The following is a 24,516-nucleotide window of genomic DNA, read 5'->3' on the forward strand; positions in this document are numbered from 1 at the left end:
ACATGGTAAGCATGGTGAAGTCTTTCACCTAGAAATACTGCACTGCACTGAGAAGCTGAGGGGAAATGGTGATGATGAGCTGCTTGGGAAGGAAGACTCACTCCATGGAGCCAAGCAAGAAGCGACTGTGAGCAGAGACAGCTGTAGAAGTGCCTGGGTGTGTTGAAACGTGCTGGCCTGGCAGCAGGAAGGAAGGACGTTCCCTGAGGAGCCTGGAAGTGCAAGGAGTGCTCTGGCTGGTTCTTGATGAGCTGCCAAAGAGCCTGAGGGCCAGCCCACAGCTGGTGAGTCCCTCTGCCTAAGGATGATGGGCATCCCCCTCAGGGGGGACTGGTGCGAGATGAAATCTGTACCACAGGATGCTCATTTATGGACCCTTTCTCTGTGTGTGTCAGTGTTGGCTTGAACCAAACTATTTCTGAAGGGGGAAGGGTTTTTAATATATATATATTTTAATATATTTAATATAATACTTTCTATGCAGAAGAAAACTCATGTTGGCTGTTGGAGTCCAGCACAGCTGGTCTCAGTGTGCACCACCAGCTGCCCTCTGCTGCTCCCCGCAGAAGCTGGATGCAGAGCCAGTGGCCTGGAGGTGGTGGTGTGTGCTCTCCCCAGGCTGTGGCAGCCTCTCCTCGTGGACTCTCAACGCTGAGCACCCAAGGAACACACCTGATAAACTGCAAGAGTGAGAACTTGTTTGCAGGGCAGAGGTGCTGCTAGCTGAGCCTGGCAGACGCAGGGTGGGCTGTGTGTCCTCCAGTGCTGTGGAAGGAGCCTGGTGGTGACAGCAGCCAGTCCGGTTGGTGTCAGACAGTGGCCAGGAGCCATGAGCCACGCTCCCTGCTCATCAGGTGCTTTTCTCTTCCCGTGCTGAGGGCAAGGCACAGCCTTTCACTTGTGTTTTGGGGAGTCCCTGCGCGCTCTCAGTCTCCAGGGGTGCGGTGGCTCTGGGTTGCCAGGAGCCCTTTTAAATGAGCCCGGCTGTGTGGCTCTGTGGCAGGGAAGGAGTCTGCAGGGCCAAGCAGCAGAGCCTTCTTTCTGCTTGGCAGAGATGGAGATGGGATGCTGCAGGGGTTTGTGCCTGTAGCAGGCGCGTATCAAATCTCACACTGCAGTGTGGGAGACTTGCCCGCTGCAATACCCCAGACACCGGGCAAGTAGCACCATTTCCTGCTGTGTGGGATACTTCTGCTCTAAATTACTTTGGGGAACATCCAGGCTAGTGTGTTTTTAATAAAGTGATCAGCTTGACTTCACTCATGGGCTGCTCTGTCTGTGTTCTGTGCTTGAGTGCCTGCCTGGTACCCCTGGAGGCACCCAGGGCACATCCCACACGCCTGCCTTTTGGCATTCTGCGCCTGTTGTGTAATTACCAAATCCTGGGGGCTAAACTCTACCTTGAATGGCTTTGTGCAAAATGTAAGAGAGGGGAAACAAAGTCCCCAGAACCAGAGATGTGCGTGAATTGCTATTACCTACTGGGTAAAGGGTATTGCTGTGGTGGGCTGAGCCAGCACGAGCAGGAGGAATGGTGAGGTTGTGGCAGAGCCGCAGCCCGTGTCCTGCAGTTGAGAGCACACTCAGAAGGTGGTGAAGGATGGGCACGGGTGGTTTCCAGCCCCAGGAGGAAGGAAGGCTCCTGGCCAGCAGAATCTTACCACTGCAACCCATCCTCAGAGCTGGAGAGGAACCAGGTATGGCCTCAAGCAAAGGCTCTGGTCCACACGACCGTGCAAGAACACCAGTAAAAAACACTGAAGACAAGATTCAGAGCTTATTTTAATAACCCCTTCCCATCCTCAACCCCTTGTCAGCTCACCTTAGGGCTGTGCTACTTTGGTTTGTGTGTTGAAAGCGGCTCCACAGACTTTATCCCCTCCCCTCCTCCTCCTGGGGCAGCACCTCCTGCACCCTGTGGGTCCAACCCAGCTCCGGGTCATCTCCAACAGCAAGTTACAAATCAGGGAACACAGAGCTGGGGCACGAGCTCCAAACATGTGGAGGTTGGGGTGTGTGTTGGGGGGTATGTGGGGGGGTGTATAGGAAAATCCCAGCATGCAGATGGAAAAGCCCATGATTTGCTGCACTGCTGTAGATGTGCTCTTCCCTGGACTGCTCTGTGGGCAGGAAGTAAGACAAATGTTTCATTTGAGAAGAAATGGCTCAGAAAATAGAAGAGTAAATACACTCTTCTGCCCTGTTATCCCTCAAAGCCACAGCCTGAGAGGCAGGCACAGTGCCAGGAGCCTGCTTGGTGTAACGACCTCCTGTCATTCCAGGGACGTGTGGGACGGCAGCTCTGCGCTCTTGCCCTTCAAAGCAGCAAATTCGCCAGCTCCAAAATACACCTGGATCCCTAAATATACCTGGGGGGGGGGGGGCAGGCCAGGAACACAGGGGGAGCAGCTCAAATTAGAACTAGAATCACCTCCTTGATTTCGCATTGATTGGCAAGAGTAATTCCCCCTCCAAACAGCGCGGTGCTCGCGGGTTTGGCTTAAAAATAACCTTCAGGACACGTCCAGCTCCCAGCACCCAGTGTCAGAGCAGGGCTGGGGGTGCTGCTGGGGTGCAGGGGTGAGAGATCCGGACCCAAATGCCCCATCCCCAGCCTGCCATGCCGGGGGTGCTGCCAGCAAATCCCTGCAGGAGATCTGCCCTTGCCAAGGGTCCCAAACCCCCTGGGCTGCCCCAGAAGCCCCCAGCACGGCCAGGCTGGGCTTGTCTCGCAGCGCCCTGCCCGATGGGAGCGAAGCACCTGAAAGGCTGGAGAGCTGATTATGTCAGGTGCCTGCCACAGCACGTGTCGTTTTTCCCCACTTCCGGGTTCGTTTTCACAGTTTCCGGTTTCGTTTTCCTACTTCCGGTTTCGTTTTTACATTTCCGGTTTTGTTTTTCCATCTTTCATTTTTTCCGGTTCACTTTTGATGTCCATTTGTTCATTGGTTTATATTTACATGGCCCTTTTCCTCATTTCCCCATTTCCGGTTTCATTTTTCCCATTTCCGGTTTCGTTTTCCTATTTCCGGTTTCGTTTTTCTATTTCCAGCTTTCATTCTTCGGGTTCACTTTTCATGTCCATTTTTTTATTTTTTTCTTTGTTTCATATTTACAGTTCCCGTTTCTCATTTTCCCCATTTCCGGTTTCGTTTTTCCTATTTCCGGTTTTGTTTTTCCTATTTCCATCTTTCATTTTTTTCGGTTCACTTTTGATGTCCATTTTTTCATTTTTTCTTTGTTTCATATTTACATTTCCCTTGTCTCATTTCCCCATTTCCGGTTTCGTTTTTCTATTTCCGGTTTCGTGATTTCTATTTCCGGGTTCGTTTTTCCTATTTCCGGTTTTGTTTTCCCACATCGCGTTTCGTTTTCACAATGTTCGGTTTCTTTTTTTCCGTTCCCGGTTTTGTTTTTCCCATTTCCTGTTTCGTTTTCCTACTTCCGTTTTCGTTTTTCTCATTTCCGGTTTCGTTTTTCCCACTTCCGGGTTCGTTCGTGAATAAATATGAAACAAAGAAAAAAAAATTTAAAAAAAATGGACATCAACAGTGAACCCGAAGAATGAAAGCTGGAAATAGGAAAACGAAACCGGAAATAGGAAAACGAAACCGGAAATTGGAAAAATGAAACCGGAAATGGGGAAAAATGAGGACAAGGGCCATGTAAAGATAAACCAATGAACAAATGGACAGCAAAAGTGAACCGAAAAAAATGAAAGATGGAAAAACAAAACCGGAAATGTAAAAACGAAACCGGAAGTAGGAAAACGAAACCGGAAACTGTGAAAACGAACCCGGAAGTGGGGAAAACGACACGTGCTGTGGCAGGCACCTGACATAATCAGCTCTCCAGCCTTTCAGGTGCTTCACTCCCATCGGGCAGGGCGCTGCGAGACAAGCCCAGCCTGACTGTGCTGGGGGCTTGTGGGGCACCCCAGGGGGTTTGGGACCCTTGGCAAGGGCAGATCTCCTGCAGGGATTTGCTGGCAGCACCCCCGGCATGGCAGGCTGGGGATGGGGCATTTGGGTCCGGATCTCTCACCCCTGCACCCCAGCAGCACCCCCAGCCCTGCTCTGACACCAGGTGCCTGGAGCTGGACGTGTCCTGAAGGTTATTTTTAAGCCAAACCCGCGAGCACCGCGCTGGTTGGAGGGGGAATTACTCTTGCCAATCAATGCGAAATCAAGGCGGTGATTCTAGTTCTAATTTGAGCTGCTCCCCCTGTGTTCCTGGCCTGCCCACCCCCCCCCCCCCCAGGTATATTTAGGGATCCAGGTGTATTTTGGAGCTGGCGAATTTGCTGCTTTGAAGGGCAAGAGCGCAGAGCTGCCGTCCCACACATACCTGGAATGACAGGAGGTCGTTCCACCAAGCAGGCTCCTGGCACTGTGCCTGCCTCTCAGGCTGTGGCTTTGAGGGATAACAGGGCAGAAGAGTGTATTTACTCTTCTCTTTTCTGAGCCATTTCTTCTCAAATGAAACATTTGTCTTACTTCCTGCCCACAGAGCAGGCCAGGGAAGAGCACATCTACAGCAGTGCAGCAAACCATGGGCTTTTCCATCTGCATGCTGGGATTTTCCTATACACCCCTCCCCACCCACACACCCCCCAACACACACCCCAACCTCCACATGTTTGGAGCTCGTGCCCCGTCTCTGTGTTCCCTGATTTGTAACTTGCTGTTGGAGATGACCCGGAGCTGGGTTGGACCCACAGGGTGCAGGAGGTGCTGCCCCAGGAGGAGGAGGGGAGGGGATAAAGTCTGTGGAGCCACTTTCAACACACAAACCAAAGTAGCACAGCCCTAAGGTGAGCTGACAAGGGGTTGAGGATGGGAAGGGGTTATTAAAATAAGCTCTGATCTTGTCTTCAGTGTTTTTTACTGGTGGTCTTGCATGGTCGTGTGGACCAGAGCCTTTGCTTGAGGCCATACCTGGTTCCTCTCCAGCTCTGAGGATGGGTTGCAGTGGTAAGATTCTGCTGGCCAGGAGCCTTCCTTCCTCCTGGGGCTGGAAACCACCCGTGCCCATCCTTCACCACCTTCTGAGTGTGCTCTCAACTGCAGGACACGGGCTGCGGCTCTGCCACCACCTCACCATTCCTCCTGCTCGTGCTGGCTCAGCCCACCACAGCAATACCCTTTACCCAGTAGTTAATAGCAATTCACACACATCTCTGGTTCTGGGGACTTTGTTTCCCCTCTCTTACATTTTGCACAAAGCCATTCAAGGTAGAGTTTAGCCCCCAGGATTTGGTAATTACACAACAGGCGCAGAATGCCAAAAGGCAGGCGTGTGGGATGTGCCCTGGGTGCCTCCAGGGGTACCAGGCAGGCAGGGTTCACATCACTGTGAACCCAAACACTCAAGCACAGAACACAGACACAGACAGAGCAGCCCATGAGTGAAGTCAAGCTGATCACTTTATTAAAAACACACTAGCCTGGATGTTCCCCAAAGTAATTTAGAGCAGAAGTATCCCACACAGCAGGAAATGGTGCTACTTGCCCGGTGTCTGGGGTATTGCAGCGGGCGAGTCTCCCACACTGCAGTGTGAGAGTTGATACGCGCCTGCTACAGGCACAAACCCCTGCAGCATCCCATCTCCATCTCTGCCAAGCAGAAAGAAGGCTCTGCTGCTTGGCCCTGCAGACTCCTTCCCTGCCACAGAGCCACACAGCCGGGCTCATTTAAAAGGGCTCCTGGCAACCCAGAGCCACCGCACCCCTGGAGACTGAGAGAGCACAGGGACTCCCCAAAACACAAGTGAAAGGCTGTGCCTTGCCCTCAGCACGGGAAGAGAAAAGCACCTGATGAGCAGGGAGCGTGGCTCATGGCTCCTGGCCACTGTCTGACACCAACCGGACTGGCTGCTGTCACCACCAGGCTCCTTCCACAGCACTGCAGGACACACAGCCCACCCTGCGTCTGCCAGGCTCAGCTAGCAGCACCTCTGCCCTGCAAACAAGTTCTCACTCTTGCAGTTTATCAGGTGTGTTCCTTGGGTGCTCAGCGTTGAGAGTCCACGAGGAGAGGCTGCCACAGCCTGGGGAGAGCACACACCACCCACCTCCAGGCCACTGGCTCTGCATCCAGCTTCTGCGGGGAGCAGCAGAGGGCAGCTGGTGGTGGACACTGAGACCAGCTGTGCTGGACTCCAACAGCCAACATGAGTTTTCTTCTGCATAGAAAGTAGTTATTAAAAACCCTTCTCCCTTCAGAAATAGTTTGGTTCAAGCCAACACTGACACACACAGAGAAAGGGTCCATAAATGAGCATCCTGTGGTACAGATTTCATCTCGCACCAGTCCCCCCTGAGGGAGATGCCCATCATCCTTAGGCAGAGGGACTCACCAGCTGTGGGCTGGGCCTCAGGCTCTTTGGCAACTCATCAAGAACCAGCCAGAGCACTCCTTGCACTTCCAGGCTCCTCGGGGAACGTCCTTCCTTCCTGCTGCCAGGCCAGCACGTTTCAACACACCCAGGCACTTCTACGGCTGTCTCTGCTCACAGTCGCTTCTTGCTTGGCTCCATGGAGTGAGTCTTCCTTCCCAAGCAGCTCATCATCACCATTTCCCCTCAGCTTCTCAGTGCAGTGCAGTATTTCTAGGTGAAAGACTTCACCATGCTTACCATGTGATCAACTCCACACGCAACATCCACCACCTCACCGGGTACAGTCACCTGGATCAGACACACAAGGGTGAGTTATTGCTCAGGCTGGTACTTTGCACATGGTACTTCCCATTTCTCATCCTCCTCCTGCTTAATACACCAGCTGGTTTCATGGGAACTTGTACCAAGGAAAGTGAAACCTTGAAAACACAGAGAAAGCACCAGCACTGAGCTGTGAAGCATTCCCCTCCCTTCAGAGAGGCACAGAAGCCTTTGGAAGGACAGAGAGAGGTCTCACTAGCAGACAGGCAGGAGACTGCTGCCTCAGCCCATCTGTTTAGCAGCAGAAACAGCATGACCAAAGAGAGAGTCATCCAGACAGCAGGAAGAGGATCTGCCCCAGCACCTCAAGGATTTGCCTCTCCTCTCATCAGCAAGGACTGGAAGGAGGCAGGGACTCAGCCCAAGGCAGTTTTGGCTTTGATGCTAGGCAGACCCAGCTCACTCACTGGTGCAGCTCTTCCCCTTAAAGCTGACTCAAACTCAAGCAAAGCAGAAGCCACAAACCCAAGTTCTGCCTCTAGAGCCAAGGGAGAGGAGAGGAGAGGGGGCAAGCCCTGGAGCAGGAGGTAGGAGAGGGGGCAAGCCCTGGAGCAGGAGGTCACAGACACATCCCCTGGTGACTGCCCTGGGTTTGGTACACTGCCATAGTACCATCAGGCAGGAGGCAGCTGTCTGAGGGACCACAACCTTCTGTGTTCCCACACAGGGAAACCTGGGCATGCCACACGTGGTGGATCCAGACTCCTCTCAGCCACAGCTCTGTGATTTTAGGCAAATGCTCCAGAATTGGGGTGTGGGGGGGGGGTGGGGGTGTTCCTTTTTAAGAGGAGAAAGAATGCCAAACAATCACATCCACTGCAAGTTCAGACACATGGGAAGGGACTCCAGGGCTGTCCAGCTGATTGCCTCCCTCCTCTCCTACTTGGCTTTCATGGAGACTGGGAACATCTGTCAGGCTGAGTGCTGAACTCCAGAGCCAAAGACTCTTCTACACCCACAGAGTCTGGCTCTCAAAGCCATCTGAGAGAAGGGAGTGGAACTGGAAGCACTGCAAAACACCTACAACAGCTACAAAAACAGCTCAGTGACTGAGGATGTCCTGCTGTAAACTACACGGGCAGCGCAGTGACCCAGCACCACAGCTGCCTGATGTGATGGAAGGCAGCCCACCTATGTGCACCTGCTGCCACTACAGCCACCATGACCTGATTTTGATGTCTTCTGCATCACAGGTGACCAATACTAGTGGTTTCCTTCACACCAGGTAAAAGTGAAGTGCAGGTCAGAAGGGGAGGGAAGAGACAGTAAGGGGCAGCTGACTGTGGGCAGGGTGAAGACAGGAACAATTCAGAAGTGATGGCACAGCACCAGCTATAGCTTTGGGATCTGAAATCTGTACTGAAATAGCACAATCAGAAGACTCTAAAATCCTAAGCAGGCTAGGCAAGGATCTCTGTAAAACCCCTACCTAGGCTTCCACTTCTTCCAAAGTCACCAAAAAAAGCTACACAACAAATGTTTCTTGCCCTCAGAATAAAAAAGACCAGGTAGAGAATATACTCTTGGCCTTGACACTGCCATCCTTACCCTCCATGGGAAATACTGGTCTTCCAATCTTCCAGTTCCCAGGCACCCTCTTAGATTCTTGCCCCATACAAACAGCTCTCCTCTGTCTACACAGGGAAAAAAAAAGAAGAAGAGGAATAAAATAGGGCAGAGTCATTAAAAAGGAAGAATTCTACTTGTGATGCTGGCAAGTGGGGCTACAGTGCTTCTGGGAGGAGAAAGGGTGATACACACAGTGTGGAAGCCATCGAGTGCAGCTCCAAGTGCAACAAACGTGCTTGGGGGAAAGGATGCCTAATGAGCAAGTTCTGGGCACAAGTCTTTGCTTCCCCCTCTCACAGCTCTTGCTTTGGAATTTTATTTGAAGAAAGAGTGCAGCAAGAAGAGATTCCAGGGAATCATTTGTGAAGTGAATCACTTGTGCTGGAAGTCAGACAATTCCAGCTGACCCACAGCAGCGATCAGCACAGCAAGTCGGGTGAGCAGGGCAGGGAGATCTGTCCCCAGCCATCACCTGGGGCTGGTGATTCAGCTGCCTGGCACAAGTGACCTTCTAACAGCAACAGGGAAAAACAACTTGTGTTCAACAGAGTTGGAGAGTTTAAGCCTCTCAGCAAAACACACAGATCTCAGATGTGTTCAGATCAGCCCCACAGCAGAGACAATCAACACATGATCTCTAATGTCAGTACAATTTAGTTGGAACAGTTTCTAATGCTGGGGTGTTCAGGGGGAGACAAGTCCCAAGTACCCTGTAACCTGACAGCATCATGAACCCCACTGCCCCAAGAAGGCCCACACATGCTGGCACACAGCACAGCATCTCATGAACTGTTCCTTCCACACCAAGAACACAGGATTTCTGTGCTGCTGCCCTCTGCTGCACGTTTTTAAATGGCTTTCAAATGCAAAACTTCCTTCAAATGCAGCATATCACACCCTCTGCTTGTCCAACACCTAGGCCTTCCCACCTCAGACTGCTAACTCTATTGGTCAGAAGAGCCAAGAAATGCCAGCACCTACCTTTGATTTACACTGGGGTTTAGTTTGTTCATTTACCACATGAATTCCTGCTGCTTCTACAGTGCAACTGGCTGGCATTCTGTACAGGGAAATAAGAAAACCTTCCCAGGTTTCCTGTTTGGGAGACATTTTTTGTTTGCCTTAGAAGAATAACCCTGGCTTAATTAAAGCATAAGTTAGCAGAGTGCCAGTGTTAGAAACCAGGCTCACACCTGTAAACCTGCTGCCTACCCCTCCTGTTGCATTCCCAGTGTGCTTTTTAGGTTTAAAGAAATATGGGTGCTTTTTTGGGTTTATTTTTCTTTCTTTTCATCTGCCAGTAACAGGGCACTGTGACTTCTCCACAGCAGTATGACCAGAAACTTACTTGTAAGTGCTGCGAAGTGGCTGAGTCCACAGCGAACGTGAGCGACGCGGATGTCCGGGCTGAAGTCTGACCAGCCAAAGAGGCTGGGTGGGATCATCTCTGGCACTGCTGTCTCCAGGAGGTTTGGTCCTTTCCCAAGAATCCCATATCCCCAGACAAAAACATTTCCTTCTTCTGTATTACAATAAGAACACAGTCAGTAAGAATCACAGAATCCCAGACTGGTCTGGGTTGGAAGGGACCCCAAGGATCACAGAGTTCCAATCCCCCTGCCACAGGCAGGGACACCAACCTCCAGCCCTGGAGCTACACAAGGTTGCCCAGGGCCCCAGTCAACCTGGCCTTGAACACCCCCAGGGATGGGGCACCCACCCCCTCTCTGGGCAGCCTGTTCCAGCCCCTCACCACTCTCTCTGGAAAGAACTCCCCCCTAAGATCCAATTTCAACCTTCCTTCCTTTAGCTTCACTCCATCCCCCTTGTCCTGCCATTCTCTACCCTTTGAACAAGCTGATTCCCCTCCTGTTTCTCTGCTCCCTTCAGGGACTGGAAGGCTGCAATGAGGTCCCCCCACAGCCTTCTCTTCTCCAGGCTGAACCAGCTCAGCTCCTTCAGCCTCTCTTCGTAGGGGAGCTGCTCCAGCCCTCTGAGCATCTTTGTGGCTCCTCTGAACCCTCTCCACCAGTCCCCCATCTTTCTCGCACAGGGGCCCCAGCTCTGGACACAGGTCTCCAGCTGAGGCCTCAGGATGGTGTGCTTGTGAAATTCATGCCATGACCAAGAGTTAATCAGATCCAAAGGGATAGTTCTTCTCTCCCAGAGCAGTCTAGCACCTTTTGATCATTTAAAAGCACCAAATAATGCATTCCCATTCAAATGTCTTTTTCCTATGCTGTGCAGAAGGATCAAGCTTCACAGCAAAAAAAACTTTCGTGGGAAAAAATGCCACCACAGTGAGGTCTGGATAAAAACCTTCAGCTTACTGACTGCTGGGGCAGAGGCTGAATGCTTTATTAACACCACTTTTTCCTTTGAGGGATGGCCAAACGAGTGGTAGGCTCCTGGCTCTGTCTGGCATTCTGCTGGGTGCCTGGGAAAGGCAGCAATCAGGCACAGATAAGTTGCCACGTCTGCTAACTCTGCTCCTTTCACACTAGAAGCTAAAATGTCTTGTCATCACAGAAACCACACCATACATAGAAACATCTTCCTTGAGATGATCCTTCATGCAAACAGTGCAATCCTTCCCCTCAGTCCTTTATCCTGGGACTTTCAAGCTGTGCTTGGAATGTCCAAGCTGGGCCATTGGCAATTCAAAGCAGCGTTCACTAAGAAGTCTGCTGCAGAGCTTCACTGGTCCCAGAACTCCTTCATTCCCAGCCTGGTTTACTAAGACTTACATGTCAGATTTATATTGAATCTGAAGGGCTCTTCTTTCCTTCAAGTGCTGCCTTCCTTCCTCACCACATCCATCTTCATTACAGGCCACACAGGGCCCACGTGTCAACAAACAAGGTATGAGAACAGCAAGCAGCAACCATGCTCTTGTTATAGTCTGTGTTAAGTGCTCACAACATGTACTGGGAGCAATCCTCTGCTGCTAGTGAAAATAGCTCCCCATGTACCTTCTTAAATCACATGTTTCTCAGTCTCTGTTTCCAGCAAACAAGATGCTTGCTCCAGGACCAGGAGGTTACAATGAGTGTTGGGTGACTGCAGGCTGAACACGAGCCAGCAGTGTGCCCAGGAAAGCCAATGGCATCCTGGCTTGTGTCAGACACAGTGTGGCCAGTAGATCTGGGGAGGGGATTGTGCCCCTGTACTGGGCACTGGTGAGGCTGCACCTCGAGTGCTGGGTCCAGTTCTGGGCTCCTCCCCATCAGAAGGACATTGAGGTCCTGGAGCGAGTCCAGAGAAGGGCAACCAGGCTGGGGAAGGGGCTGGAGGGCAAATCCTCTGAGGAGCAGCTGAGGGAGCTGGGGGTGTTCAGCCTGGAGAAGAGGAGGCTGAGGGGAGACCTTCTCCCCACCTACACTGACCTGACAGGAGGGTGCAGAGAGGTGGGTGATGGTCTCTTCAGCCAGGGGACAGGAGATGGGACAAGGGGCAATGGGCTCAAGCTGCCCCAGGGCAGGGTCAGAGCAGGTGTGAGGGAAAAGTTCTTCCCTGAAAGAGTTGTTGTGGCTGGAACAGGCTGCCCAGGGAGGGGCTGAGTCACCTTCCCTGGGTGTGTTTAAAAAAAGGGTAGATGAGGCACTCAGGGATCTGGTTTAGCTCAGGATGGGGATGGTTGGACTTGATGATCTTAAAGGTCTTTTCCAACCTTGTGAGTCTGTGAGGCCTTGCACTAAAGAGGACACTCACCTGTTAGCACAATATTGCCAGTCCCTCCACATGCAGCCTCCTTTATCTTCCCAATCTTGAATGGCAAATGTCTGGGAACATTCACCTGTGGGAGGTTGCAAGAGAGTTGTTACAGACAAGGTAGTAAACTGAAAGCCAGACATTTTCATCTTGCTCTCTAGTTCTGGTTAGAGCTTACAGTGAAATCCCCATACAGACAGGCTCTAGTGCCTGAATGGTAGAAGGGATGCAAGTCAGAAGATTAAAAAAACTACATGAAATTCATTAAGGCTGAGTGCAGACAAGGTGAAAAAAGTTACCCACTGGAAAGCTTATGTGCATGCCAACAAAGCTGGGAGTGCTTAACACCTGCCTATAGCCCTGGCTCTGCAGGAAAGATGGTAAGTGAGCACATTTGCAAGTTTTCATAACAGACAAGATCACTACAATTTGGTCTGACCTCCATGAAGCACCCAGACAGAAAACTACCACACTGTTTAATGAAGTCATTGTCTTGAGGCCTCAGGGGTCTCAGAAATTAGCCCTACACTACAGACACATCAGGAGAGGCACAGGAAACAGAAGGTGCACGTTTTATTAAAGCCATGCTAACCCAACTGCTTCTTCTTAGCCTTCTGCCAAGAATAGCTTGAGTATTAACTAATTCCCTGACTCCATTCCCTGCACTGACTGCAAGAGGAGACCATCTGCCTAGTTACCTCAGTACTACAGTGCTTTGTGTCAGGTCAGCACTGTATTTTTGCCCCACATAAGTTTGCTCCAAAAGACTTACCTGTGAGACACTGGGATCTGTTTAGGACTCAGCCATAAACCTACTAAGGTTGGCTGAAAAAAATCACCCACACACAGGTTGACTGGAAGGGACTTCCAAGGGTCATGTGGATCAACAGCAGGCTCAAAGCAGGACCACTCCAAACTCTGTAATTAGTCAAGAGACTAATTCCTGATGTCCTGAGACCAGCACAGGCACTTGAGCTGGATCCCAACGTGGTACAAAGTCCATGGGATGGGGAAAGGAGAGCACAGGGTGTAATCTTCCTTTGTGACAGACTAAGAAACCAGGGTGAGGTGGCAGAACCCTAAGCCTATCAAGAGCTGGGAAACATCCTGGCCTAGAGCTACACAAACATTTCAGACAGATTAGGTTTGTAAGCACAGGTAAAACCAGCCTGGTAGTGGTGTTAGTTTGTATTGATTGATACTGCTGTCAGAAGAGCCCTGAGCAGGGAGAAGCCTGTGATTTTTAACTCTGTGCACAGCACCTGAACTGAACCATGGAAAAACACCCCCAGGCCAACTGACCTGGGTGGTTTCTGTGATTGATGCCAACTGCAAGTATTCTGAATTTCCCCAACCAAAGACGTCTCCTTCATCTGAAACAGCCAGGCAACAGTCCCCATAGGAAGAGACCTGGATAATGTTTACTCCAGCAATGTCACCACGTAGCTTAGTAGGAACACTGGTGATGTTGTAGTGTCCCAGACCTGAAAGAAAAAAGCAGGGAGATGAAGATTTTTTCATTTTCCAGACATACCTATGTAGGAACAATTTTGTCAGGTTATCACCTTCCAAGAGAAATCTTTCTGTCCATCTTCTTTAACTACCAGCTTCAATGGACAAGTAGCCACAAACACCAGTTCTACTGGCCAAAGCTACCTGTCTAGAGCACAAAACAACCCTACACAATCACACCTGGACAACAGTCTAGGACCTCATCTCTCTCATCTGCATGGACCAAAGTGTTGGAGAGAGCAGTAACCAAGCCAGGTAGATATCCTGACAGACAAAGTTTCACAAACCAGCTGCATCTGGTCTTCTGCAAGGAAAGTCATGATACTGCAGCACACTGCAATCAGTTTAGACAACAGTAGCAAAAGAGGCTGGGAACCAAACCTGTGACATGACAAGTAACTGCCTGGACAAGAGGCCAGAACGTGGATGACAGACAAGATGGATACAGTAGGTCCACACAAGAGAACCATGGGCAGAAGCCAGCTTCAGGGTAAGGAGGACTAAACAGCAGGAAGGACTGGAAGTCCTCAGACAGCAGAAGCCACCAGAAAAAGGGCCTGGCCAAAGGTCCCCTGCTAAGGCCTAAGCCGCCTCTGTCAGTTCAAAAGGGGCAAGAAGCAAAACAGACCCTGAAACAAGACTCAGGAAGGCAAGGCCTGCACAGCACCAGGGAGCCTCCCATGTGCCAGGGTTTAGCCCCAGCCAGCAGCTCAGCCCCAGCAGCCGCTCGCTCCCGGCCCCCATGGGATGGGGAGAGAATCAGAAGTGACAAAACTCGTGGGCTGAGATAAAGACAGTGTAACAGGTGAAGGAAAAGCCCTGTGCACCAGCAAGGCAAACCCAGGCATCCCTTCCCTGCTCCCCAGGGCAGGCAGGTGCTCTGCCATCCCCAGCACAGCAGGGCTCCATCACATAACAGGGACTGGGAAGACAAACTGAACATGCCCCTTCTCCTCCTTCCCCAGCTTTATGTGCTGAGCATGACACCACACGGTCTGGAACATCCCTTTGGTTGCTGGGGGCAGCTCTGTCCCCTCCAACCCCTTGTGCCCCCCCAGCTACTCACTGTGGGGAGGGGTGAGGAGCAGGAGAGGCCTGGGCTCTGTGCAAGCACTGCTCAGCAGGAACAAAACCATCCCTGGGTTACCAACCCTGTTCTCAGCACAGACCCAGAGCACAGCCCTGTACCAGCTACAGGGAAGAAAATTAACTCTATCCCAGCCCAAACCAGCACTCTATCCTGCTTCCACATTCCTTTACAAGCTTCAAAGAGTAGACACATTCTCCTCAGACCACATGCTTGGGTCACCAGTGTGGCACCCTAAAGCTCCTCTAAAAATGCATTGGTTTGTCTCTTGGTTACAAAAGAGCACCGAGAACATCTGCACACAGCTGGAAACATATCAGCCCCTTTCTGTGCACACAGGCACAACAAAAATACATCACAAGCTCTGAATGAAGAGTTCCCTGAAATGCAAGCTGAGCTGAGCTCCTACCTGTTTGTCCATCAGCTCCCCATCCACATGCATAGACTTCACCTTTCTTGGTTCTAAACAAGCTGTGGTCCTGCCCACACACAACCTGCACACAAACAAAAAGTCAGAGCTGGTCAGGAGAGGCCACGTGTTCAGGATTGATTTAACACCACATTACTGGAAGAAAAATTGAGTAATGAACCTCTACAATGCCCATCCACTCAGATTTTGACCTTTCTCTCCAGATCAAATAGCTTTACAGACAGGGAAGGCTAAGGACAGCATGATACAGCAAAGAAAACAGCAGAACTGTCTTTGTGGAGAGTGATGCTGCCATTGACTCATTCCAAGATCCAAAACAAGACCTTATAGTTAACAGCAAGCTAAGTTCAGCAGCACAGCACAACACCACAGCAAAGAGTAAATAAGAGATCTCCCTCCCTTAGTGCTACCACAGGGCTCTCAATGCCAGCTACCAACTGCTATTGATTCCTTGCCATGTAAGCGCTCTAGGAACACATCTGTTCTCCAATTGACATTTCTGTTGAACTAGCAGTTGTGTCTGTCACAGGCTTGGCAGGAATTAAAGCCAAAGATCTTCAAAAGCAGACATTAAAAATTAGCCAAAGATTAAAGTGATCCACAAGAGAATGGCTACCAAGAGAACTAAGCACATAATCACTGTCATCAAAGTACAAACAGGTACCAATTAGTTGAGCCCTTTGAAAAAAATAAAATCATGAAAAATCCAAACAGAAGTGTACAGGCCTAATTCAAAGCATCATTAGAATGTGTCATGGCACACTCATCACATGGACCTATACAAATCCCAGAATCCCAGGGGTTGGAAGGGACCTGGAGAGCTCATGGGGTCCAACCCCCCTGCCAAAGCAGCTCCCCAGCTCATATTGCACAGGGCGGCGTCCAGACGGGGCTGGAATCTCTCCAGAGATGGAGACTCCACAACCCCCTGGGCAGCCTGTCCCAGGGCTCTGGCACCCTCACTGGGGAAAAGTTCTTCCTATGCTCTAACTTGCAGCCATTGCCCCTTGTCCTGTCCCCACAGAGCACTGAAAAGGGGCTGCCCATTTCCCCCTGCATCCCATCCTTCAGATATTTATCAACATTAAGAAGGTCCCCCCTTAGTCTTCTTCTCTCCAGGCTGAACAGCCCCAGCTCCCTCAGCCTTTCCTCAGAGGGGAGATGCTCCAGGCCCTTCATCATCTCCGCAGCCTCCTCTGGACTCTCTCCAGGACATCCCTGGCTTTTTTATCCCAGGGAGCCCAGCACTGGACACAACACTGCAGGTGGGGCCTGACCAGGGCAGAGCAGAGGTGGAGGATCCCCTCCTGTGACCTGCTGGCCACACTCCTCTTGATGCCCCCCAGGATCCCATTGTCTCTCTCAGCCCCCAGGGCACATTGCTGGCTCATGGCCACCCTGTCATCTACCAGCACCCCCAGGTCCTTCTCCACAGAGCTCCTCTCCAGCAGCTCACCCCCAGCCTGTCCTGATTCCAGCAGTTATTCCTTCCCAGGTGCCAGACTCTCCACTTGCTTTTGTTGAACCTCATCTGGTTTCTCCCTGCCCAGCTCTCCAGCCTGTCCAGGTCTCACTGGATGGCAGCACAGTGTTCCTGCCTGTCAGCCACTCCTCCCAGCTCTGGATCATCAGGTACTTGCTGAGAGCAGATGCTGTTCCCTCATCAATAACCCTTTTTTTCCAAGGATGCTGCATGAACAGGAGCAGAGTACTGCTGCAGTGCCACAGGCATGCTAGAGAACTGCTCCTGTGGCTGGAAATACTGGAGCTGTTTGCAGCCTCAGTGGCATCTAAGCTGCTCTGCAGCCCCTTGCTCTCTGAGGAACCTGTCCCAGGGAAACGCTGACTGGTCTGAGTGGATGGTATCACAGCTCCCTCATTTTCTGAGGAACTCATGTGTTTCAGTTTGTGCTCACTGCCTCCTGTCCTGTCACCAGGCACCATTGCAAAGAGCCTGGCTTCATCTTCTTTGCACCTTCCCTTTGTCAAGACACACACCCCAGCCTTCTCTTTCCTAGGCTAAACAATCCCAGCTCTCCCAGCATTCCTCACAGAAGAGGTTCTCCAGTCCCTTCATCACCTTAATTGCCCTTCACTGGGCTCCATCCAGTGTGTCTATGCCTCTGGTCAAACTGGGGAGCCCAGAAACAGAACTAACACTCTCAGTGTGTCCTTGCAGTGCTGAGTAGAAGGGAAGGGCCACCTCCCTGGACCTGCTGGCTGCTCTCCTCCTAATGCAGCCCAGAATACAGCTTGCCTTCTCTACAGCAAGGGCATACTGCTGGCTCACAGCCAACATGGTGTCCTCCAAGGAACCCCAGTGCCTTCTCTGCAGAGCTGTTTCCCCTCTGGTCAGCCCGCAGCAGCGGCTGGGGCTCTTCTGGCCCAGGTGCAGGACTTGGTCCTTCTCCTTGCTGAGTATCACAAGGTTCACATCAGCCCATCTCTCCATCCTCTGGTGCATCAGCCAGTCCTCACAGTTTTGTGTCATCTGCAAACTTCATGGGGCTACACTCTGTCCCATCATCCAGATCATTAGTAAAGATGTTAAACAGGATCAGAGCCATTATTGACCCTTGGGGTGCACCACTAGTTACTGGCATTCAACTCATCTTTGTGCCACTGATTACCACTCTCTGTACTTGGCTGTTCAACCAGTATTAATCCACCTTCAGAACTTTATTCACAAGATTCTCTTACCTGGACAACTCTGCTGTCAAACTCCTTCAGCTGGTGAATCAGATAGCTTTCACTGGACACCATCAAACAACCACCAAGAAGAGAAAAGGCAACAACAAAGGATTTCAGAGACTGCAACTGAGAAATGGCAAGGTCAGTCTGCCTTTACTGAAAGCCACTGGGCTAGGACAAAAAGAGAGTCTCTTTCACATACTCCCTTATATAGCAGGCTTGGTTTTGGGGCTACTGCATGTTTGGAGCTGCTGGGTGGGCTGTTACTAGCTGGTAGGGTGGAATTCTGAACAGTCCAATGACTAACTGCCAGTATCATGGCAAAAAGAAAAAAAACAAAAAACAAATGGGCTGAAGTACAGCTATTTTCTTAACCTCTACAGGCCAAGTCTTGCAGATCAGAGAGTGCAATAAGCAAGATCTCTTCTAGGCCCTGCCAAGAAATCAGTAGCTTTCAACATTTTGCCATTATCCACCTACATCACTACTGTCTTATAAAGCATTTTGAGAATATGCTTTGGTGTGGCCCACAGAAACCTTGTAAAGGAAGAGAACTGCAGATTCAAAGGCAGTTACAGTGAAGAGATTCAACAGAAGGATGCCTCTTCCATCATTAAACAGCAATTCTAACAGCCACTCCCACTCTGAGGGGCTAAAGGGGGAAAGACCAGCTACCAACACCAATTACCTCAGCCTATTTATGATGGGTGAGTTTTCTCACCATGTCCTGCCACAACTTGTCACCTGCTGACATCTTCTGTCTGTTGTGAACACGCTGAGCTGACTGCTCATGCCCAGCCTGCATTTAAAGCCAGGCTGTGTACATGGTGCCTATAGCATGAAGGTCTGGCTGTCCTCAGGCTCCTTCCTCTCAAGTGGCACCCCTATACCACCAGATTTCTCCCACCTCCAGGCTCTGTAGGGTTGTTTTCAGGCAATTATATTTTTAAACATTAAGTAGTTCAGGATTTTTGAATTCTCACCTGTAAACTTCATCTTCAACAACCTTCCGGCCACACTGTCCATAAGAATTGTTCCCCATGGTGAAAACTGAAAAACAAGGATAAAAAGCACTAGTTTTATTCCTGCCTGATCCCCTGAAAGCACCTTTCCAGGTACACAAAACATTTTCATGCACTCCTCAGCATGGGAAGTGGAACAGAGTATACTGTAAAAATTGCCATAAGCTTCCTTCAAACCAACTCCACTTGAATTTAAGTGACTGAATCCATTTTTGCCAACAACATCCCAGTGATGCTGTTGCAGGCACAGCAGTGGGACCTGGAGCCCATTGGCTGGTTTTCAGTAATTGCCTAGTTCATCCTGCCGTTGCCAAGGAGACTCAGAAGTAGATCAGAGCTCCCAAAGGAGCGTTAAATCAACAACCAACCAGCTCCCCCACTGATAAGCAGCACCAGATCGCTCAGCAGCACTGAAGCCACCACACCAGAGAATTCCCAGAGACAGAGGGAGACAATTCACACCCAGGATCTTCAGTATAAAGGCCTATTAATTAATCAATCACTTTTATAAGTGCTGCACCCTGGAGCATCGAGGGGAGAGTAGCACAGGAGTATTGGCATAGTCATTGAAAACTGAATTCAAAAACACATCTGACTGAACAAGACAAATGCACTACACTCAAACAAGGCCTGGGGCTAGATAAACAAGCCATGTTTTGCAACACTTATAGTGAAAAAGCCCCCAAAACATGTGCAGCTTGAGCAAAGCAGAGCTCAGCACACAGTTATCAGCTCAGGGCTCTCCCTCCCAATCACAATCCCACAGCTCCCTGCATCACATCTGCAGTGCACTCAGCCCACCTGGGTTCTAGCTCTAACAGAGAGAAGACAATCTTCTCCAGGGCTGTTAATGAAAGCATCATCAGCATCCCCTGTCACCAGCACAAGCAGTACTATACCTCCTTCACTATCTGTCAGGATCAGGGAATGGGCTCTCCCACAGGACACCTGCAAGACTCGAGTCTGCTGCGGCTTCTCCAGCGGTAACGGGATTGGAGATGGCTCCAGGACATATTCATAGCCCTTAGCTTAAGGGAGAGACAAATTTCACAAGTCAGCAGCTTCCACAAAGCAAATTAATCATGTATTTGCTGATCCCCTTGTACATACACACACTCCTTGTTTTGTTACAAAGCCAGATATATTTTAGAAAGCCAAGACACTCACCAAAATAAAAGGGTGCCTGGGATTCATGATGGGGAGGAAGAAGTTAAAATCCAAAGGGATGGGTGAAGCCAATAGTCACTGCTGTATCAAAAATCCCCCATACCTAGAGGCTGAAGGCTATTAAGGCTTCAGGTGGGCAGAACTGAGAAGCAGAGGATTTCAGCCATATGTTCAACTGCTTGGGTGAATAAGGCTGGATTACTGGACAGCTTAACACCAAGCTCAAACTAAGTGCTCTGTGCAGCTGGGGGTATCACAAACAAGGTACAATAGCAGCAATCACCAAAAAAACCCCAACCCAATATGAAAGGCAAACAAAAAAAAAAAATCTCAGGGCTTCATATTTAAGGAACAGTAGATTAAAGGCTCTTCCAGAAAAAAGGATTGCAAGAAAGATTAACAAGCCTGGCTCCACAGGGGATAGGAGATCTAACGTTTACAAAAGAAAATTACAGGCTGTACTAGAAAAAGAAGATTTAGTAACCTGAAGAATATATAATCAGTTATGGTCAACTGGGAGGGGGGGGGAAAGAGGAAAAAAGGAACAGCAAAATATAAATCAGTACTAGGGAAAAGGTTAAGGGGAGATAAAAAGCTCTGATATCAAAGGAAGCCGCTGCAACATGTGAAATCAATTCCCAGAGGACCCAAAGCAGCATTCTGCTCACACACTGCAGTGTCTGAACCAGTTCTCACTGCCTTCAGTTGAATAAAAAACCAAACCCAAACCAGGAAATCCACACCCCCCCTTTACAGTAAGGCACCACCTCACACTAGGATGGGCATCACGATGGGCTGCTGGCAAATGGGGGGTCTGCCATGCAATGTAGCAGGAACTGAAAGGCAGCAAAGTTGGTATCCAACTAAAGAGGCATGGAAGGCACAAAGCAAAAAAAACCCCTTTTCCTCCCTCTCTGTTCCTTCCAGCAGTGACACAAGCTACTGGGATCTGTGGGAACAGTTACTGGTATCTGAGGGATTTTGGAGAAGAGAGGCAGCGAGGTAGCTAAGACCAAGAGTAAAATATTAGTAGTTTAACTTAGTAACAGAGGAAGTTAGAGCACAAAATAAAGCCAGCTAAAATTCAGAGTGTTGCAAATTCCCCTGGAAATTAAGTATCTACAGGGACAGAGTGTTGGAACTAGCAGGTACCAAAGCAAAGCAGGAACTGGCAAGTCTGTAACACCGAGTAAGGAGCAGCACATCCAAGAGGAAGCTGTCTGCCAGAAGACAAATAGGGAGCAGTAGCAATCCCACTGATCTGAACTGGGCTTTCCATAGATCCTACCAAACTCTGAACGCTCCCTGACTTAGAAGGGCTTGAATCACAGAATCACAAGGTTGGAAAAGACCTTTAAAATCATCAAGTCCAACCATTCCCATCCTAAGCTAAACCTGGTCCCTGAGCGCCTCATCTACCCTTTTTTAAACATACCCAGGTAAGGTGATTCAGCCCTTCCCTGGGCAGCCTGTTCCAGGCCCCAACAACTCTTTCAGGGAAGAACTTTTCCCTCCCATCTGCTCTGACCCTGCCCTGGCACAGCTTGAGCCCATTGCCCCTTGTCCCATCTCCTGTCCCCTGGCTGAAGAGACCATCGCCCACCTCTCTGCACCCTCCTGTCAGGTCAGTGGAGGTGGGGAGAAGGTCTCCCCTCAGCCTCCTCCAGGCTGAACACCCCCAGCTCCCTCAGCTGCTCCTCACAGGATTTGCCCTGCAGCCCCTTCCCCAGCCTGGTTGCCCTTCTCTGGACTCGCTCCAGGACCTCAATGTCCTTCTGATGGGGAGGAGCCCAGAACTGGACCCAGCACTCCAGGTGCAGCCTCACCAGTGCCCAGTACAGGGGCACAATCCCCTCCCCAGACCTACTGGCCACGCTATTTTTGATGCACCATTCCTTAGCAGATCATGCTTTTATACACCATAATGAGAAAAACTGCTTCTAATATGGTTTTCCCCAATTTTTTTACAGAGGAACGTGGTCAAACAGTTAGAGGCAGGCAGTCGGTAAGGGACAGAAATTCATGGGGTTCTGTACTTGTCTTAGGCTGAAGGTGGCACAGAAATCATCATTTTAAACGTGTCTGAGTTTTATAAGACTGAATAACACATTTTTCCTTCAAAATGCAATTCGATATTAAAATAAAAACCCCAATAGGGTCACACGAAATTCCACTGACTGTATAAAAAGATCTCTATGGGAAAGGAGTTTATAAATGCAGAGGCAAGTGAAGTGAGCAAACCATCCGGCCAAAACTGTTGTATTAACCAGTCCACTGCATCAGCTCCTATCAAACTACAGGGATTCAAAGCAACACCTTAATGGACACACATACTTCTGTGGAATAAACAGCTATTTCTATTTTAGTTACATCCAGGCAAAAAACCCTAAATGCAGCACACAGAACAGGTCTGTACTTTGACCAATAAGAGCACACACAAAAGACCTGCCAAGTTCAAAAATAAAAGAGAAACCTTTAAAAAATATAAATAAAGCACAATTCTGCAAAGTCCTCCAGACATTTTTCAGGCCTTCTAACACAAATTTTCCCACACCACCCATATCACAGAATCCCAGGGGTTGGAAGGGGCCTGGAGAGCTCATGGGGTCCAACCCCCCTGCCAAAGCAGCTCCCCAGCTCATATTGCACAGGGCGGCATCCAGACGGGGCTGGAATGTCTCCAGAGATGGAGACTCCACAACCCCCTGGGCAGCCTGTCCCAGGGCTCTGGCACCCTCACTGGGGAAAAGTTCTTCCTATGCTCTAACTTGCAGCCATTGCCCCTTGTCCTGTCCCCACAGAGCACTGAAAAGGGGCTGCCCATTTCCCCCTGCATCCCATCCTTCAGATATTCATCAGCATTAAGAAGGTCCCCCCTTAGTCTTCTTCTCTCCAGGCTGAACAGCCCCAGCTCACTCAGCCTTTCCTCAGAGGGGAGATGCTCCAGGCCCTTCATCATCTCCATAGCCTCCTCTGTGGTGCTCTATCAGGCTTCAAACCACCTCAGTCCTTACTTCGATCTCTCCTGCTTCGCTGGAATCCAAGCTGGGAGTCCTTGTTCAGCCCCATGCCCCACACTTTGGTGATGTCCGTGGTTCTAGAGGCCAGCAGGGTGAATCCGTAGCCGCAGGCAGCAGAGGATATCTGTGGAGACAAACCCCACACGGCTCCGTTAGAAACTCGGGCTCCATTGAAGCGATCAGCATTCCTCACGCCTTCACCACACCCAGACCCCCCCACGCTCACAGGTCGCGTGAGCTTTGCGAAAATGACCAGAAACACCCTTCAGCGCCCGGCACAAGGGTGCAAACCCCAGGCCAGACGCGCCCAGGCGGGACAAGCGGCGCTACCGCCACCCTGTCGCGACACAGCAGCCGCCAGCCGCGGGCCCACCTTCTCCTCCGTTTCCAGGCGGTAGGGCGTGGATTGGATCCGCCGCGGCTTCTTCCAGCCCGCGTCCGGCTTCACGAAGCTGGGGACGCCGAGGGCGCCCGAGTAGCTGAAGCCCCACACGAAGACGCGGTCCTTCCGCTTGGCCGCCTTCCCCGCGTACTGGAAGACCGGGGCGGCCTCCTCGGCCTCCCTCAGCTGGCGGACGCTCTGCGGACCCGCCGGCTCGGCCAGGCCCCTGCGAAGGGCCGGCGGCCGCCACCGCGCCGCCCTCAGCGCCCGCCGCATCGCCGCCCCCAGCGCCCCTCACGCCGCCGCCGCCATCTTGCCAACCTCTCACCTGCGACCCCGCTCTCCACGCGCGCATGCGCCGGGAGACACGAGTCGGCCCCAGCGCGCGGGGGCCTTGTCTTAAAGGGGCTATGGCGGCCGTGGCGAGGGGAGGGGCCCGGCTCTGAGCTGCTGCTACGGGCAGGCCAGACCCAGACCCAGACCCAGACCCAGACCCAACCACAGGCTCAGAACTGAACCCAAACCCAGCCCAGACCCAGGCCCAGACCTAAACCCAGCTCAGAACTGAACCCAAACCCAGATCCTAACACAGACCCAGACCTAGTCCCAGGCTCAGAAACAGATCCAGATGCAAACCCAGACCCAGATCTCACCCCAGACCTGAACTGGGACCTGCCTGGGTGGCAGAGGCAGCACCTGGGCACAGCCCTCACACGGAAGGGATGCAAAGGGTTACTAAAAGACCTTTGTGAAACCAGCTGTAGCCAGAACAAGAGCCCTGAGCAAGCAGCACATCCTTGATTGTTAAAGTCCTGTTATTATTATATCTCTCTCTCTCTGCTATCCCAGTAAACTGTCCTTATCCCAACCCATGAGGTTTTGGTCTCTTGGGTTTTTCTTCTCCCTCCCTTTCCCCCTCCCTCAATTTCCACACCCCTTTCCCCCCACACCCCCCAGCCCTTCCCTGAAAGAACAAGCAGCTGTGTGGTGCCTGGCTCTCAGCTGGGGCAAAACCACTATAGCGAGGAAGAGCACACAAGGATAATGAGGAAGAGCACTCCTTGATTCAAATTAGTTGAGAGGCAGAAATATCATAGAATCATAGAATCACAGACCGGTCTGGGTTGGGATGGACTCCAGGGGTCACAGAGTTCCAACCCCCCTGTGGCAAGGAGGGCCTGGAGCTACACAAGGTTGCCCAGGG

General features: G+C 50.9%; 1 protein-coding gene across 2 annotated transcripts; it reads right to left on the bottom strand.

Moving 5' to 3' along the window:
* Window positions 1–5,413: 5,413 nt before the first annotated feature.
* LOC311198988 (RCC1-like G exchanging factor-like protein) lies at window positions 5,414–23,615 on the bottom strand. Of its 2 annotated transcripts, XR_014617727.1 has the most exons (12): window positions 23,304–23,615; window positions 22,925–23,054; window positions 19,643–19,771; window positions 18,705–18,771; window positions 17,731–17,782; window positions 15,010–15,094; window positions 13,304–13,485; window positions 12,002–12,086; window positions 9,639–9,812; window positions 8,270–8,355; window positions 6,359–6,688; window positions 5,414–6,184 (listed from the first exon to the last, which is right to left on the bottom strand). XR_014617727.1 is itself a non-coding variant. In XM_084273034.1 (11 exons), exons 1-11 carry the CDS (start codon window positions 23,586–23,588, stop codon window positions 6,611–6,613), a joined length of 1,353 nt encoding a protein of 450 aa, XP_084129160.1. In that variant the 5' UTR covers window positions 23,589–23,615; the 3' UTR covers window positions 5,414–6,610. The 2 variants fall into 2 exon arrangements, 1 of the variants encoding a protein (XP_084129160.1); XM_084273034.1 differs by having other exon boundaries at window positions 5,414–6,688.
* Between the last annotated feature and the right edge of the window lie 901 nt (window positions 23,616–24,516).

This window comes from Gallinula chloropus, assembly GCF_964237585.1.
Source record: "Gallinula chloropus genome assembly, chromosome: 19".
In the NCBI taxonomy this organism is placed as follows: domain Eukaryota; kingdom Metazoa; phylum Chordata; class Aves; order Gruiformes; family Rallidae; genus Gallinula; species Gallinula chloropus.

What these genes read in the sequence shown, in the direction of transcription:
- LOC311198988 (XM_084273034.1), bottom strand. Translation starts at nt 23,588, where the DNA reads ATGCGGCGGGCGCTGAGGGCGGCGCGGTGGCGGCCGCCGGCCCTTCGC. An exon ending in GTTGAAGATGAAGTTTACAG is followed by an intron (nt 17,783 to 18,704) that starts GTGAGAATTCAA and finishes GATGGTGTCCAG; the next exon opens with TGAAAGCTATCTGATTCACC. An exon ending in CCACTTCGCAGCACTTACAA is followed by an intron (nt 8,356 to 9,638) that starts GTAAGTTTCTGG and finishes TTCCCTGTGTAG; the next exon opens with ACAGAGGAGAGCTGTTTGTA.